This window comes from Pseudonaja textilis, chromosome Z, assembly GCF_049901715.1.
Source record: "Pseudonaja textilis isolate UNSWEBS1 chromosome Z, rPseTex1.2, whole genome shotgun sequence".
Lineage (NCBI taxonomy): Eukaryota > Metazoa > Chordata > Lepidosauria > Squamata > Elapidae > Pseudonaja > Pseudonaja textilis.
The window spans coordinates 132,804,793-132,823,397 of NC_142008.1; the positions used below are offsets into that span (position 1 = coordinate 132,804,793).

Genomic DNA, 18,605 nt, shown 5'->3' on the forward strand with positions numbered 1-18,605 from the left:
ACTCCTTGATAAATTATATGCTATCCATCCAGGTGGTCTTTAAGGCCAATTTCTAGCATTTCCAGTTAAGTAGCTCTTGATCCCAAAGACTTAGAAGAAATTACAGGTTCTGGCATAGCATTAAGGAGTTTCCTAGCTTCATATATGAATTGACTTTAATGGGACCTTCTTCTAGAACAGCTTGCAAGAAGTCATGTTGCACCCCAATGTTTTACTTTGAGTTGCAGGGAACGATCCAGGAATCCTTCCCATCAAGAGCATTTCAGCCACAAATAGGCCTGTCTAAATCTTTTGTCTGGTCCCTTCATGATTTGCCTGGGTTACTTTGGCTAAAATAAGCATGGTATACAAAATTCCCCCTCCCCCCCAAAAAAGCTGAAAGCATTGGCCTCATTCTTAAGGTTGTTGCCATGGTATTGTTGTACACCCTAGTCATCAGACACCAAAGAGCAGGAAAATGAGGTTCCTCATGCTGCTCATATGATTGTGGGAGTCACAGAAGAAGACACAGAAGAAGACATAGTCTTTTCCTGCCACTGGGCTCTTCAGGACAGACTAATCCTCTTTGTATCCCAGCAAAGTTTAGCGATAGTTTCGTAAATTTTTCATTTTCCTCCTGTTTTCCAATTTTTCATTTTTCTCCTGTTTCCAGCCATCTTGGTAGGAGAACCTGATCTGGCCATCATCCAAATAGAGCAAAACGTGGTGAGTTAAATGGGAAAATTAATTGTTGCTGTTGGCTTTTATATAAAGGAGATTTGGAGAAGGGGATAGGGAAGAAGAGATGGTCATTCACTTAATGATGGTGGCATTTGCGTAATGACCACAAATTCACTTGATGACCCCTGCAAGAAAGACTTTTAAAATTGGGCCGGTCGTGTAATTGACTTGCTTTATGGCTGTTATGAGTATAACCGTGATGGGCAGGCTCCATTATAATCGTAACTCAAGGACTCCCTGCAACAGGTTTAAAAAGTGTGACAACGAAACTAGTAATCACAGTACAGAAATTAATAAGGAGCATCCAAATTCACTTTATTTCCCAAAGGCCTTTTTGATGAGCCATGTTCTCATGTCACTTGTTTCTTGCTCAGTACAAACAAACCAATTTTTTTTTCCCATTCTCTTTATGGCCTGTGTGCCTCCGGCAGGAGCTGCTGAACCGGGTTTTTGATGATGTGGAAGCCTTTGTGAGAAAGCTGCAGAAATCTGCAGAAGCTTTCCGTGTCCTGAATCAATGCAAGCGCTCCGCAAGAGGGCGCCTTCGAGAGCCAGGAGGTGAGATGATTGGCTGGGAATGCAGAAGGCTGCTAGAGAAACAGGAAATACTTTTAAAGTCTGGCCCAATCAGAATCTTTCCGTGAGTTCTAACTCCGTCTCCAGAATGATTCTAGAATTTAGAGATTTACACCTGATGAGATCAGGAAAAGGATCTTCTCGGTGGTGGCCCCTTCCTTATGGAACATCTTTTCCCTAGGGTATGATTCCCGCCCCCTTGCTAAAAAGGCGTTAAAACTGTGGTTTTGTTAGTTAGCAGGTCTAGAGACCACGAAAAGAGACAGGCCAATCAAGTTGGTTTGATTGTGTTTTTGCTGCCGTGTGTGTGTGTGAGAGAGATTTTTTTTTTAATGGATTTTTATTATACAGTGTAAAATGCTGGGTGGCGATATAAATTTGTTTAGTAAATCCATGAAAACAAATAAATTTGTCGGAATCCACAAAATTCCACTTGGCTTGGAAACTTTTCCCTTCCATCATGGGTCTCTGCACTTGATCTCCCGACAACTTCAGAAGCGCCTTCTGCAGTTGCATTATTCTTTTTTTTTTTTTTTGCACAAGTCAAATGAGCTTTTTGGCCCAAAAAGTTTTTAGAGCCACTAGTTCTAAAAGACAAATCCAAGGCCTACAAACATAATTAGACTGCCATCAATATTGTTGAGCTGCTCTGTGTAGAAGATATCTGTGACCATGAGCCTTGATCTCAATCCCCCAAAAAGATTTGAGTCTTAGGGTTGGGAGTTCACTAGCCCCTCCATATAGATGGGAGTTGCAGGGAGATTTTTTTAATGTTTCTTTCTTATCACAAACACAGAGGGGCTCTTAACCATTAGAGCAAAACCTCCATCCCAAGAGGAGTTTGAAGACACTCTGTCCAAGATCAAGTATTCCTTTAGCCTTCTGGTGAGTTTTGTGTATACTTTTTTCTACCAAGAAAATGAAAGGTATCTCCTTGGGTTACGCTTACAACTAAATTATACTTTCTTCCCCACCACTTTAGGCAAGGCTGAAATCCAACATCACATGCCCTACTTCAGAGGAGCTAATATGTATTCTTTTCAAACCCTTGAAGATGGTAAGTGCTGGGTTGAAGAAGAAGAGGAGATGAAGTATCTGGTAGCTGATTTATTAATAGTGTGTTTCTCGATCTTGCATCTTCCAAATGTGTAGACTTCAACTCCCAGAATTCTCCAGTCTCTATGGACATGGCCTAGAATACTGGGAGTCGCCAAGACTGGGAAACAATAGATTGATAGATGTAGAAGGGCAGTTGGATTGTAAAAGCAGCAGAATGACACGGAACTATGCTTAAGGGACATATGACCACAACTGAGCCCAAAATTTCTGTGGCTAAGAGAGACAATTGTTAAGTGACTCGTGCCCCATTTTATGACTTTTCTAGCCACAGTTTTTAAGTTAAGCACTGCAGTGGTGAAGTTAGTTACACTCATTAGGTGAATCTGACCTTCCAGTTGACTTTGCTTATCAGAAAGTCACAAAAGGAGACCACAGGACTCCAGGACACTGCAACTGTCACAAATATGAACCAGTTGCCAAACGTCCAAATTTTGATCATGTGATGAAGGAGAGATATTGTGACAATTGTAAGTGAGAAAAAAAACTACCACAAGTCACTTTTTTCAGTGCCTTTGTAACTTTGAATGGCCACTTAGTGAACTGTTATAAATTGAGAACCAACTGTATATATACTGTATACTTGTTTACTGTATACTTGTATACAGTATACTGTATATATATTGTATACTTGTACTGTATACTTGTTTAAGTAACAAATGTGAAATGTGAAATTGAATTCCATAGGATAGGGAAGAATTCCTGCATAGCAAAAAGCAAGAAGACTAATATAGGACACTTTCTTTAGCATGCTTGGTTTCTGTATTCTTTTTTTTTTTGGGGGGGGGGGGAATAAAATACTTTGGGCTTCAGTTCCATTAGTTGAAGAGTTGTGTGATAAAATCCATGAAAAACTTTATCGTGGGATTAGATTGCACATATCAGTGATTGCTTGCAACATTATATCCTACTTCACCAGGTTTGAAATTTTGGGCTTGGACAACCTAGAACTACGTTGCCTATGGTTGGACTATGTAGTACACAAAATTATCTGCTGCAATATCCTACCAGCCAATGACTACTTCAGCTTCAGCTGCAACAATACAAGAGCACACAACAGATACAAACTCAATGTATTTTGCTCAAAACTTGATTGCAGAAAGTATGACTTCAGCCACAAGTGGTCAATGTCTGGAATGCACTACCTGACTCTGTTGTTACATCCTCAAACCCCCACTCCTTTAACCTTAAACAATCCACTATTGACCTCACCCCATTTCTAAGAGGTCTGTAAGAGGTGTGCATAAATGCATAATCGTGCCTACCATCCCTGACCTATTGTCTCCATTTATTCATATCTATTTCCTGTATTCTTACTCATGTTTATACTTATTCCTATTATCTTGTAAGTGATTGACAAATCGAATAAATAAATAAAAATAAATAAATTCCTAGATGAGTGTACATTTCTCTGGAAAAAGATGGAGTCTCCAGAGGAACAGATTATCTGGAGTCTGATTTTCATTTCCCATTTCAGATTGTGGATGCTTCTGGGGGTGTGGAATTTGCTTCTGAATTGCACAGTCCCATGATAACTCTAGAAGCAGCGACTTTGATGCATAGCTGCTTAGGAGAGTGGGAAACAGAACTGTGGCATTCTCTGGGTGAAAACTGGACTAAGCCCAGGTAAGGGGATTTGGGTTTGTTTTCCCTTGTTATTATTTTTGCCCTCTTAATTTTTTTCCCCTATAGGATGTGGTTTAATCCATTCACTTCCACTTCTTTCTTCTACAGTTTTCTAACTACTACAATTTCCTTATTCCTTTCTTGAGATGCTATTGGCCAAGGATCTCCAAACTTGGCCATTTTAAGACTCGTAGACTTCAACCCCCAGAATTCCTCAGCCAGCCATGCTGGGAGTTGACACCCACAAGTCTTAAAGTGGGCAGGTTTGGAGACCCTTGCTATTGGCTATTTAATTTTGGTGAAGTAGCCCCCTCTGCCTCTCAACTGAAGTGATATCACAGATGATCTGGATCCACAAGCAAATTACTTAATAAGGATTGGAACTTTGGAGTTTGAATTCCAAAATCTTCTCCAAGATATTAGACCATTTCATTTATGACATAAATATGGTGGGTCTGTTGACACATGTTGCCTGAGTGGTTTATTTAACTTGCAATGATTGAAAATGTGATGAATTTGGCTCCTTCCTTCCAATTCACATTATTCTTATTATTTGTTTTGTCCATCAAGAGTGGATTTCCCCAGGGGCTATGCAGCTCCCTACAACCTAACTTTCTGCAGTGGCTGGGAGCCTCCTATCCAGGATGCTTTTGGGAAACCTTGGGAAGACCCAGTAGAGATGCAACACCGCCATGAAGAACGCCGCGCCCAGGTCAGTATTGTGATGAGAAGCAGATAGGAGAACATAAGCTTGCATTCTTAGCAACAGAATGACTATAAAAGGTTCTGCAGCTACTTGGAACAGTTGAAGAAGTAGGTTATCTTTGCCTACATTGTATGCTGCAAATTTTGATTGATTTTGTGTCAACAAGATATATCTTCTCAATCTCCAACTTGGTCTTCCAAGTCTTCTAATAGCACACCCATTGCCACTGTAACTGAGTTCATCCATCTTGATATTGGTCATCCCCGTCTTGTCTTTCACTTTCACTTTCCCAACTTTATAGACTTTGGTGTATTCATTTTGCTGAATTTCAAACGGGAAAGGTCATTGTTGTGCAAGCAGCTCATTTCTTTAGTACCAAATGTCTGAAGTAATGCTGCAATGAATCTGTTGCTTTTGCTTGTGGAATATTTTTTCAGACAAGCAACATCCATTTTATTTGCACCATTTGGATGACTTTGGAGGTTAAATTGGCACAGGGATTTCCACAGGTTTAGGATATTTACAGTTTTACATTTGTAGCTGTCTAAGAGCCCTCCTTGCCTTTTGGCTGCTAGAAAAAACAAAACCTAAGCAGCCTCCATAAGCCCCTCCTGGTCCATAGTCTAACGTGTTTATTATTATTTCTCTGTTTATTTAAATTTATAAGTTTGGCCAGCTCCACCATGACTCTTGGCTTACAACAATAAAAACAGTACAAACACCATATAGCAAAAAAAAAAAAAAAACCCAACAACCCCACCACCTCTGCCTTGCATATCCCCCTGCATAAAAAGGGCAGCTCAACAGACATTATCCTATAATATTTATAACCCACTTTAAGACTTGGGGAAAAGCTATGATTTCACGGTCTTTCAAATGAGGGCAGGGAAGGAGTTCTAGGATCTTCAGAGGGAAGCTATTCCAGAGGCTGGTGGAATGACAGAGGAAGCCCACCTCCTGAGTCCCATCACATGACATTGTTTAACTGGGAGGACTCAGAACATACCAAATTAACTTTCCCTCCTTATTATATTTTTAATCAGAGAGCCATCCAATTGGATGAGACCAAAGGAGCCAGCCTAAGACTTCTCCGTGGCCAATCCCATGCTTCTAGGAAGCATGCATATTTACTAGATTGCTCATTTTTCCAGAAAAGAAATAGGCTATAGAAGAATAGCAATAGCACTCAGACTTATATACGGTTTCATGGTGCTTTACAGCCCTGTCCAGGCAATTTACAGAGTCAGCATATTACCCCACCAACAATCTGGGGCTTCATTTTACCAATCATGGAAAGATGGAAGGCTGAGTCAATCTTGAGCTGATGAGGATCGAACTCCTGGCGGTGAGCCAGATTAGCTTGCAATACTGCATTCTGACCACTGCGCCACTATGGCTTCATGTATTCCTGAATGCTTCAGGAGCAAGCCTAGACAATGAATCTTCCTCCTGTTTTCCAAGAGGAAACAGGACCCTGTTTTTACAGAGTCAGCATATTGCCCCCAACAATCTGGATCCTCATTCAAAATTGAACTCAGGAAAGAGTGCCGAAAAGAGCAACAAAGATGATTAGGGGGCTGCAGGCTAAAGCATGAAATAAGCCATATTCCAATACTTAAGGAGGTCAACATATTTTCAAAGCACAAGAAGAGAAGAGAAGAAGCAAGGGATGGAAATTGATCAAGGAGAGAAGCAACCTAGAACTAAGGAGAAATTTTCTGATGGTTGAAATAATTAACCAGTGGAAAAACTTGCCTTCAGAAGTTGCAAATGCTCCATCACTGGAGCATTTTAAGAAGACAACCATTTGTCTGAAATGCTATAGATTCTCCTGCTTGAGCAAGGGGTTAGACTAGAAGACCTCCAAGGTCCCTTCCTACTCTGTTATTCTGTTATGTTATCCCCACATACCACCACAGATCGCTTGAGGAAATAGCTTTGTAACTAGTTATGTTCCTGATAAGTCCCTCAACTTTGAAAGAGTAACCATGGCACATTCTTTAAAAATTAAGTGTTTTTGCAACCCAAACAAGTGGAGGTTCTAGTTCACTTTTAATTACTGGTAATTCCAATTATACATTCCGTATAATTCCTGTCTGTGAACTGGAGGGAGAATTTGAGAAAGAGTGACTTGAGATGGACCTAAACTAACTTTACTGTTTCTCTATTTGCAGCAATCGGCTCCCACAATTGCAGCCAATGGGTAAGATATTGGTGAACATTTTGAGAATGGATTGATGATTTGGGGAGATAAATGGGGAGTTTGGAAGAGAGGATTAGCATTTAGAATTTAAAGAAAAATTAAAAGGGAAGGTTAGGAAAAACAAGGATTTTAATGATTAGGGCAGGATTGCCTGTAGAATTAGTTTCCACTCCTGCACACCTACATATATATTACCAGTACTTCTTGTAAACATACAATTTTAAAATTAACTCCCCATGCAGGAGCAACAAAAAAGTGGCCCAGACTGAATGTTCAAAGTATTGCCCCTTTATACAATAGTCCTTGTTCAGCGACTGCCTCATTTAGTGACTACTTGCAATTATCATGGTGATGATAACTTTATGACCAGTTCTCACATTTACGGCCTTTTCAGGACTGTAAAGCAAAGGAAAGCTGAAGAAAGATCATAAGCACTATTTCACTTAGCAACCATTTCACTTAATGACCAAGTTGTCCATTCCAATTCTAAACAAGGACTATCTGTATATATCTTTTATATAAAATGGAGCAGAACTTTAATGGTGCATCTGCAGTTTCCATCTTGGCTTTTCTGAACAACACCTGCAGATGACCCGGATCTGATTTAAGATGTAGGAACTTTCAAAGAGTTGTAGAGCCATCTCATAATGCTATATTTGTATGATTCCAAAGATTGGTCATTCTAGATCAGCATTGGGTCTCCTATGAGTTTCTACAATAGGCCAGGAGGAAATGCCAAAAGAGCTATTTCTAATCCCTGGGTTTTAAAGAGGAAGTGAAAACATTGCATATTTGGGACAAGCAGAATGCATGAAATGTTGGAGAACGTAGAGCTTCTCCACTTCATTAGATGAAGAAGTTCCCAGTTCTGTCTTCCTCGGTCATTGATCATCACCCCCAGTATTATCACCACTGTAGCATTAACAAAACTAATATGAATTGAGGTGCCTGTCTTGCTGGGGACACAGTTCCTATCCCTTCCCTGATCTCACTGGGAAGAGAACTTTCGAGGAGGAATGAAGTGTGCGGTAATGGTGTACGGTAAGAGTAACTCCTTAGGAATTGGGGTGAGGTGTGCAAGGATTTGTCATGGGGCCTTTTAGAGGTTGGTGATCAGATTGGATAAATTGGGTAAAGTGTTTGAACATTTAGGAGGTTTTCTCAGATTGAAAATTGTGAGTTGTTTATGAAATGCTTAGGTCAATTCTACATTGCTTTTTTCCCCTTCTCTTTCTTCTTTTTCAAAAATCTATTTTTCTATTTTTCTCTGTCTGTCTGTCTGTCTTTGCTCTGGGAATAGCTGGATCCGGTGGTAAAAACAAAGGATAGGAGCTAGCTAGGGAGATGGTGGTGGTAGGGCCCTCAGAGGCTTAGCTTAGGGCAGGTGATGGTGTGTTGCAGTTAATAATTGCAGGTTCTTGCCAGGGTGAAGGGTGCTTTTGGTGATCAGCAACCATTAGATGTTGAGCAAGGACTTCAAATTGTTGTCCTCAGTCTGAACTTACAAGTATTGGTAGCTAGGAATCCAATTGGCCCACCATGCCTTCAGGGAATGAGGACCTCTGAAAACAGAATTTGACAAGTGACATAAAATTCTCATCAAGACTTCTGTATTTCAGTCCTGTTTCAATTCTCTTCCTTCTTTTAAGAAATAGTTTTATCTTTTTATTATTGAATAGTAAGAAATTCTTGAGAAGTTGTCAGAATGGATGTTTCTGGCTTAGCTTCCAGAACTTGTAAGTTCCTTCTCTTGTGGTTTTCTAAATTTATTTATCCCAAGATCTCAAGAGTCGTGATTCTTGCCAAGATCAAAATGAGCCAATATATTCTGGCATGTCAATCTTCGCTCAACTTATTGATGTTTAATCTGTTCTGTAGTGCTTTGAATTGAGCTATACTGACAAAAAATGTTTGTATTCCAAATGCTATTTTAACTACCGTATTTATCGGCGTATAACACGCACTTTTTCCCCCTGAAAATAGGGGGCAAATGATGTATGCGTGTTATACGCCGATGTCCCGTTCCCAATAGTGCCTAGCGGCGGCGCAGCGTCGTGACGCTGCGCCCGCCGCATATTAAAGGGAATGTGTGTTATACGCCTGTGCGTGTTATACGCCGATAAATACGGTATCTCTCAGACAGTCTAAGAATTATATCATGATTAGGTTAACAAAGATTAGTTGTCTAGGGAAACAGGGTACCTGTTAAAATTAGTTTTTAAAGTTTGTAGCATAAATAAGCACATAATGACTTACTCAAAAGCTAAGAATAACTAAACTAACAAAAGATGTACCAATTGTAGAGGCCTTGTATTAAACTAGTTAAGTACTTAATGGAATTTCCTTCTTAATCTTTTCTTGCACACATTCATACATTCTGATTAACTTATTCATACAGGCACATTTGCAGATATGAGGAAGCACCTAATAATCAGTTCATAATGTGGCAGGCAGGAAGGGGAATCTCTCATAATTCTCAAACTAAATTAAAATCAGATGACTATTTTGTAGTGGCACTAGAAATTCTGGATTTGACAAGCACTGCTTGAGTGCAAAGATAAAACTAAAACTTTCAATGTGTCACTAGAATAATTGTTACTGATAACTTCTCCCTTTTTTTCTTGCTTAGAATGGAAAGGTGTCTGTGTTTTTTTTACAAGCTGGAAAATGAGCTAAAACATATCCATGCTAAATATAAACAAGTTTAAGGCCAATGACATGGCTTTCCCAAAAGATAACTGAGAAACATAGTACCACAGAATTGGAGAAAATTCTTAGTTCAATTCTGGGCCACATAATGTGTTTGCCCTGTGGGAGAACTCTGGGATTATGTCTTGGAGTAAACAAAAGAGGAAGAAGCTAGTAAAAACGGGCTGCTATAAAGAAGGTAGAATTGTTGTTTCTGCTTATAACAGCTCATTTTTATAGCCGTGCCTGGAAAAATGAGCAAGTAAAGGAGAGCCTTAGAAGAATGGAAAGACAATTAATAGTTTCTCTTGTTAGGAGTGTATATGTATATGTGTGTACATGCACACATACATAAGCACGAATGTTTTCCCTCCTTTTCTCTACCTCGTGGTGGAGATAGCATCATTCTCAACCACCAATTTTGTTGTATGTTGGGAATAGGCCCCTCTCAAAACTTGGATAACAGACAACTGTTATCTTCAAACATGATACAAAAGGATCAGACAGGGTTCATCCTAGTGCCCAACTACCCGTATATCAGGGGTGGGATTCTGTCAGTTTGCACCTATTTGCTAGAACCGGTTGTTAACATTCTAAGCAGTTCAGAGAACCGGTTGTTAGAAGAAATTACTGGCCTAATCCTGTAAGGAAGGCAGGAAGGAAACATTCTGGTGTTGCTTGAAGAAACTGCCTCTCCGTTAACCCTTATTACATTCCTGGCAGGACTAGACTTCCTGTCTCAGGAACTTCTCTGGAATTTTTTCCCCTCCTTTGCTGGTACTTTGTTTGTGTGGAGTGACTATTCAAAGTTACAATGGCACTGAAAAAAACGACTTATGACCATTTTTCACACTTTTTCAACTGTTGCAGCATCCCCACACAGCCATGAGAGGCCAGGCGAGGAGATGCGTGCCTCGATGTGACTGATATTGAGTTGGTCACACCCAGCCAATAACATGACTTCCAAGCCATGCCCACCAACTAAGCCACACCCACAGAACCGGTTATTAAAAATTTTGAATCCCACCCCTGCCATATATTTATAGTATAATTTGCCCACCCGTTGTCAAAGTTGGATGATCGTGAAGACAGAGCCAGTTTGGCCTAGTGGTAAAGGTACCAGGCTAAAAACTAAGAGACTGTAGTTTTAGTCCTACTTTAGGCATGCAAGTTGGCCGGGTGACTTTGAGCCAATCACCAGGAGACTGTGAGTTCCAGTCCCACCTTAGGCACGGAAGCTGGCAGGTTGCCTAAAGACAGTTACTCTCTCTGTCTCAACCCAACTCACCTCACAGGTTTTTGTGAGGAAAATATGAGGAGGAACCAGTATTAGGTGTGTTCGACTTCACCACCTTTAGTTATTTATAAAAAATAATAAAAGAAGAATATTAATAAAAATCATTGCAACATTTTCAGATAATATTTCCACACTCGGTTTCATGCTGTAAAACTTAATTGATTTCAATTTCTAGAATATCCCCAACACATGCCCTAAAGTCTAAAAAAAGAACCCCAAAAACGTGTCTGTGTGCAGATTAGAAAGGCTGAGCCCAGTTGTGCAACTGAGGACTACAAGTTTCACTTAGTAAACATTGCAAGATTTCCAGTTCTTTTGCAAGGAATGTAAAATGAGGCAAGGATGAAGCAGTTCTTTTTTTTAAGCCAGTACCCTAATTATGCAGTTTTGTTTGGTCCAACTCTTATGGAAGCGAGGCCCACTTGATTCCCTCACTGTTGGTGAGGATCACTTTATGACTGTCACATCTTACGAGGAGGCTCCATTGTGGACATGTTGAAGTCTACCTGTATCTGGCGCTTCCCCTCCATTTTCTCATACAACAGCAATCCTAGGAGGAGGAAGGTTTGGCTGAGAATGATTGGCAGAAAAATAAAGTAGAACCTGGATCTTCCCATGCCAAGTCCAACTGCTTTACCAGATCTCATGCCGTCTGTTGATATACATCGCTTTCCCAATAGTTCTCCTGAAAACGTTCCCTGTTCTCCCTTGTGTTAATATGAGCAGGGTTGTGGTAAAAAGCACACTCTGATATTGGCCAAGCTATACCCTGATTCTTTTGCAGTCAAACAGCGTGCAGTAAGTTCATAATGTACAGGAGCAGAGAACAAAAGAACAAAGCAATAGCACAAGGAACAGCTCAAATAATTTCGGGAACCTTTTATCCCTTGGGGACCCAGGGAGACAGGGACTTGGCAGGGAACCAACGAACAAAAGGCCAAACCCAGCCCTTTCCCTGGAGAGACAAAGAGAGGAAGGATACTTGGGTCTCCCAAGAAGTCCAGGGGAATAAAGTTGAGCACCAAGACTTGAGAGCCCAGATTATCTTAAAATGCCTGTCGGGGGCGTGCATAAGCGCACCAATCGTGCCTACCGTCCCTGTCCTATTGTTGTTGTTTTTTTAATTTTTCTTATAAGTATCTATCTCATGTATTCAAAACTATATTTATTCTTATACCTGTATCTTGTAAGCGATTGACAAATCAAATAAATACTAAAAAAAAAATGTGTTGAAGCAGAACAAGAAAAGAACGGAAGAGGAATTCAGTTCTTTTCTTCTCTGCTGACCTGGTTTGGATGAGACTCTGATGCATGAGAGCGAAACAATTAAGGGAACTCAGCTCTGAAAATAGGAAGAAGATTGGAGGAGAGGCAGAGAGACATGAGAGTTTTCCACAAGGCAAGAAGCAGGAGTCAGGGACCAGGTGTTTTGGTGGTGGGCATGGAAGGGAAGCGTAACAGAACAAAAATGAGAAGACAGTGGTTTAAAGAAAGATGGCGCCCAGAAGAAAACCAAGAGGGGGACACTAGCCAGCCAGTGAAGGTAGGATTGGAGTGGGTTGGGAATTGGGTGTCTCCTTTTCTTTTTCTTCTTGAATTCCTATCCTTCTCAGAACCAGTTTGCAAGATGGGTGTCCCAGCCAGTCCAATTCTGATCCTCATAAAATCTAGCTGGAGGAAGGATTGCAGATACTGTAAATGGTTCAGAGTGTCTTTTCCTGGTAGGAAATGCCATTTATTACAAGAGAGAGGCAACTGGTGTAAGCTAATGTCTCATTTTGACCTTTCCTGGTCATTATCTATTCCTTCCTTCTATATCACATTTTTTTCCCTGTTCTGTAATTGGGCAACCTTTGTGAATCTGAGCATGACTAGAGTTGGTCACTTTGCTACTGTGACGTGCTAATTGATGGTAACACCTAGCCATCTTGCAATCTTCTTTCACATCATTTTTATTGGCTGGATGCATGAAATTTAGGATGAATAGATACACAATTGCATGACCCCCTAAGCCCAGTATATATTAAATAAAACCTACATAAAAAAAGAAAAATCTAAATTTGAAATAAAGATAGTTAATCTGTTTAAAATTTGCTACATGACTTAAATTGAAATTCGCACAATGCCCAAATTCAGTATCAGTGTCAATTTAAGATATTGAAGGAAGCGCTCGATATTTATATTCAGTTCAATAAAACAGAAGTTACCACTACAGTATTAACTCTGTATTTGGTAGGTACCCTTTCATTCTTTATTATGCTTACACATCTAGATTAAAATGGCATGGTGCAAATAATATTTCACAATTGATTTACTAACCCTCAACTATTAACTAGATTAACCCTTATTTATTAACATTTAAAATGTATAGTAGCTTAATTAGTTGATGACACAAGAGTTGTCAATCATTTCATCCCATTGACCAAACTTCTTCTGCTCATTTCTCTATCTCATCTTTGTCTTTGCTGTGATTTCAAGCTCTATTGAAATTTTCAGGACTTCTGGGCCTTTAATTAGAAGTATCCTTATTTTGGGTTCTTTTTTTTTTTAATGGATCAGCTTTGTTTCCTGTCAAGAGCAATATTGCTTAATTTTTTATTACTCTTTCTTACTCTTTGTATTTTTCTTGTTCAACAGCACGGTTTCACAGGTTTTTTTTAAAATGCAGTGTTTTAATTATGCTGACAGTTGTAGAAAAAAAGAAAACTTAATGTAGAAACAACCATTCTTTTAGTCAATTACATCAGCGGGTCTTCAACCCCTGGGCTGTGGCCCGTGGCCCATGGCAAAAATGGGCAAGCATGCTCCCTCGTGTGAGCGGAGGGCGCTTGATCAGAGGGTGCTTGTGTGCGAAGTCCACTCGCACAACTGGAGCTTCATACACAGGCTTGTCCATTTCTCCTGCGGGCCAGTTTCAAACAGGCCATGGCCCAGGAATTGGAGACCTCTGGCGTGTAGCAGGAGTCCCCAATCCCTGGGCCATGGCCTATTTGCAAACAGGTCATGCAAGCAGAGAGCTCGTGCACATGGGCATGCTTGCAGTTCAACTTGCCTCCACTAGTCGATTCGACTCCATGGGTTGATCTGCGTGTGCATGCGCATACAACCTGGTCTGGTGCTCACATGAATGGATCTGCGTGTACATGCGTGCTGGCCAGCCACTTACGCAGCCCAGTTCCCTTCTCCCTCACCAAGCCGGGCTGCTGAGCCCACAAAGGTCGGGGACTGCTGAATTACATGATAAAATTTGCATATATTTGCAAGTAAAGAAGTAATTGAGGGTTTTCACAAGGAGGAGTATTAAAAAATCAAGATGGTTGCTATAGGTAGTCCTTGACTTATAACAGTTCATTTAGTGACCGTTCAAAGTGACAACAGCCCTAAAAAAAGTGACTTCAAACCATTTTTCACACTTACGACCTCTGCAGCATCCCCATAATCACATGATCAAAATTCAGACACTTGGCAACTGACTCATACTTATGATGGTTGCAGTGTCCCAAGGTCATGTGGTCACCTTTTGTGACCTTATGACATGGAAAGTCAATGGGGGAAGCCAGATTCACTGAACAACCAGGTTACTAAGTTATCAGCTGCAGCGATTCACTTAGTGGCAAGAAAGATGATAAAATGGGGCAAAACTCACTTAATAAATATCCCAGCAATAGAAACTTCGGGGTCAATTGTGGTCATAAGTTGAGGACTACCTATATGTCATCAAAGCCTGAACCTTTCTATGTGCATCATAATATGCATAAAAAGGAGAGGGTTGACTTTTTTGACCCACATGCCACCCCAGGCGCCCCCGGAAACAGTAGTTCTAAAGAAGAAAATGCATGACTTGTTTTTATACATTGCAACCGTAGCCTGTTAAGAATAATTCCCCCATCTCTTTCTGGTGAGCATTCGTATTTATATGAAGATGGGTTATGCCACCTGCAGGTTTAGAGAAAAGATCTGTGTGTTTAATAAGAGGCACTTTAAAAAGAAACGAAGTGAATGAATAACTTGTGTGGCTTTAGAGTAAACTAAATGAAAACCACATCTCTGTATAAAGGTCTAAGACAGAGAATGTTTCCATCAAAGGGAATAGTGAAAGGAATGGAGGATGAGATAGACATAAACCTGTGAGTAGTCATCTCTAAAACTTTCCATAAAACATTATGACACTCCCCACCTCCATCTAAAACTGTTTCCATTCGTGACAGATGAGGGAAACAAGAGAGCAAATTTGCAGCAGTACCCAAGGTTTTCTGATTCTCAGAAAATATGAAATGAAAAAATAAAGTTTTCTGGGTCTAAATTGGATGACTAGCACGGAGGAAAATCTGTAAAGAATCCATACTAGGATATACGTAGACAGTGGTACCTTGGTAGTCCACTGTTTTGAAACTCAATGAATTTGATACCCAAAACATTTTGACATGAAAATTTTGTCCCGCTACTCATTGTTTGTTTGGTGCCCAATGCACAAGCTAGAATTTGTTGACGTCAGCTGCTATGTGACCCACTACCTTGTTCTTTATAGCAAAATTTTATTTGGTACTCTTCACTTCCCAAAACTAATTAACAACAAGTACAGAGGTACCACTATAACTGAAAGATGAGCTCAGCTAAAACAAATTTCTTGACCCTGTGCTAATAGGCAACCTTGTTCCTTAATCCTAAATCAACTTGCTTTGTGAATTCCTTAGATGTGAAATCTGATTGACACAGATCATGGGTATTCTTGCATAAGTCAAATGCATCTTCCTTCTCCCTCACAGGTGCAAACATTTAGAGAGGAAACCAGTGATCTGCACCCACAACTTCACAGCCAGAAACAGCAATGAACTGTCAGTGCTTCAAGGAGATATATTAGAGGTAAATTTATGACCCAGAGTATCAACCATGCCATAACATACAGTGGAATCTTTAATATAAAGAAGATAATTGCATTTGGGAATCCCAAAAGTTCAAAGCACACTGTTGTTTGCCAACCTGAAATTTTAACATAAAAATCAGCTGGATGATTGTGGTTATGAAAATAGGAGAAGACTATTATGCATTTTCACCACCTTAAGTTCCTCAAGAATTACTTACAACATATTTATTTCTTTAGTGTATGGTATGAAATATATGGATAGCAGAAGTAAAGATGTATGGAAAAAAGCAAAAATAATATGATATGCATAAGTCAATTTTGTAAGATAAAAGAAAGTCAAGAAATTACACATTCAGTTACAAATATATATTTTATTTTAAAATATGTTAGTTCATATAAAATATGTTGATTCATAAAGTAAAATGACTATTCTACTTATATATATATTATATTAATTTTATATATATATATATATATATATATATATATATATATATATATATATATATATATATATATATATATATATATATAATTTGTTTTCTTAAGTTTTCGTGGGTACTTACATGTATGGCATTCAGCTTTGTTTGGGTATTTTCCCACGTCATTGTAGTTGTGCTTTTAAAGTTGTAGCGACGTTTCAGCAGAATCTCATCTGCCATCATCAGGCTTCTGTATAGTGTTCATCTGTGAGTCAGGCTTTTATAGTGGTTTCAGATTTAAATTTGGAGCAGCCTATTGCTGTGCCGGAATGGTTTTTTTCTTCACCCTGATTGGTTGGGAGTCTTGGTCTGTGTTTATTGGTCTTGGAGTTTGCTGTGTTCTGCTTGATTGGTGTTTCTAATATCGCCTGTCTGTTTTTTGGCTCTTTTTGTCTCTTGATTGGCTGGCAACATTGTGTTACTTTATTGGAGGCCTTTAGTGCAGCTTGGCTCCGGTAAATGGACAGCTATCATTAGTTAGGAAGCTAGGTTTCATCTGGGTGCCTGGCTGGGGTGTGTTTGAGCTGGAGGTATCAGGGGGGATCTGTCTGTGCCCAGGTGTTTGCCTGGCTTGTGGTGTGGAGATTTTTTTGTTTGTGAGTGCAGGCTTCCAAATGATTGACAGTCTGGTGGAATCATCTCTTCTATTCATGCTTTCTGGTCTTTTTTCAATCTCTATGGCTTCTCTGATGATTCTGTGGCTGAGGTTTTCTATAGTGGCTAGGGTTTTGGTGCCATTGAAGTTGATGCTATGACCTGTGGCTTCCATGTGTTGGACTAGTGAGGAAGTGTGTTCCAGCTTTTTGACTGCATTTTTGTGTTCATCCAGGCGGGTACTTATTCTTCTATTGGTCTGTCCAATGTATGTGGCCGGGCCAATCAAGAGACAAAAAGAGCCAAAAAACAGACAGGCGATATTAGAAACACCAATCAAGCAGAACACAGCAAACTCCAAGACCAATAAACACAGACCAAGACTCCCAACCAATCAGGGTGAAGAAAAAACCATTCTGGCACAGCAATAGGCTGCCCCAAATTTAAATCTGAAACCACTATAAAAGCCTGACTCACAGATGAACACTATACAGAAGCCTGATGATGGCTGATGAGATTCTGCTGAAACGTCGCTACAACTTTAAAAGCACAACTACAATGACGTGGGAAAATACCCAAACAAAGCTGAATGCCATATATATATATATATATATATATATATATATATATATATATATATATATATATATATATATATATATATATACTGAATAACCAATGATCCATATATATATATATATATATATGGATCATTGGTTATTCGGGTTTTCTCGCGTAAGATTGGAAGTATCTAGGCAATGTTTTGATGAAGTCTCATTCATCATTTTCAGGCTTGCATCTTCAGCTCTGTGCTTCTCAGAGTGATGTGAGCTTGCAGCTGCTTCTTCCTTTTAACTGCTAGTGGGGGTGTGACTTGATTGGGTGGGGGCTTGGCTGTGTTCTGATTGGGTGGGGGTGTGTTCTCATTGGTAGGGGGTTTGACTGTGTTCTGATTGGTTGCGGGGTTGGCCGTGTTCTCATTGGCTGGAGGCGTGTTCTGTTCAGGTGGGGGCTTGGTTGTGCTCAGGTTAGTCTTAGTTGCTGGGGGATTTGAGCTGGTGAGCTGTGATCCTGCTGTTTGGCTTCAAGTTCGTGGTCGTGCTACATCTTTATGGTGGGTGTCAGTTTGCTTCATGTATGGCTCGGAGTGGTTTGAAGTGGGTAATGATGCAGCTTTATTCTTCTTTTATTTATTTATTTATTTGTATCACTGCAGTTGTTAAGTTAGTAACACGATTGTTAAGTGAATCTGGTTTCCCCATTGGCGTTGCTTGTCAGAAGGTCACAAAAGGGGATCACACGACCTCCTTGGGACACTACAACCGTCATAAATAGGAATCATTTGCCAAGCATCTGGATTTCCAACACGTGACCATGGGGATGCCACAGCAGTCATAAATATTAAAAATCATCATACGTCATTGTTTTCAGTACCGTTGTAATTTTGAATGGTCGCTAAATCAACTGTTGCAACTTGAGGACTATTTATATGTAGGCCATTTATCCAATTCAGCACAATATTTGTTAACTGGAGGAAATCCACTTTTTTTCCTGTATACGTTCTATTATATTACTTATAAAGTAATAGAGGTGGAACAAAAGACAAGCAAACGAATAAATTCGGAACTTCTGCAAAATTGGCAACATCCTCTAGCTCAGAGGTGTCAAACTCAATTTCACTGAGGGCCGCATCAGGGTTATGTTTGACCTCGGGGACTGGGGTGAGCATGGCC

General features: G+C 39.8%; 1 protein-coding gene across 1 annotated transcript in view; it reads left to right on the forward strand.

Annotated features, from left to right (window-relative positions):
* The window catches only part of EPS8L1 (EPS8 signaling adaptor L1), a 46,789-nt gene that overhangs the window by 18,873 nt on the left and 9,311 nt on the right, over nucleotides 1–18,605 (forward strand). The window contains exons 9-16 of the mRNA XM_026712012.2: nucleotides 653–705; nucleotides 1,152–1,278; nucleotides 2,093–2,181; nucleotides 2,279–2,353; nucleotides 3,890–4,038; nucleotides 4,609–4,750; nucleotides 6,919–6,947; nucleotides 15,699–15,795. Of these exons, the coding sequence (XP_026567797.1) occupies nucleotides 653–705; nucleotides 1,152–1,278; nucleotides 2,093–2,181; nucleotides 2,279–2,353; nucleotides 3,890–4,038; nucleotides 4,609–4,750; nucleotides 6,919–6,947; nucleotides 15,699–15,795 (761 nt within the window). The remainder of the gene's footprint in view (nucleotides 1–652; nucleotides 706–1,151; nucleotides 1,279–2,092; nucleotides 2,182–2,278; nucleotides 2,354–3,889; nucleotides 4,039–4,608; nucleotides 4,751–6,918; nucleotides 6,948–15,698; nucleotides 15,796–18,605) is intronic.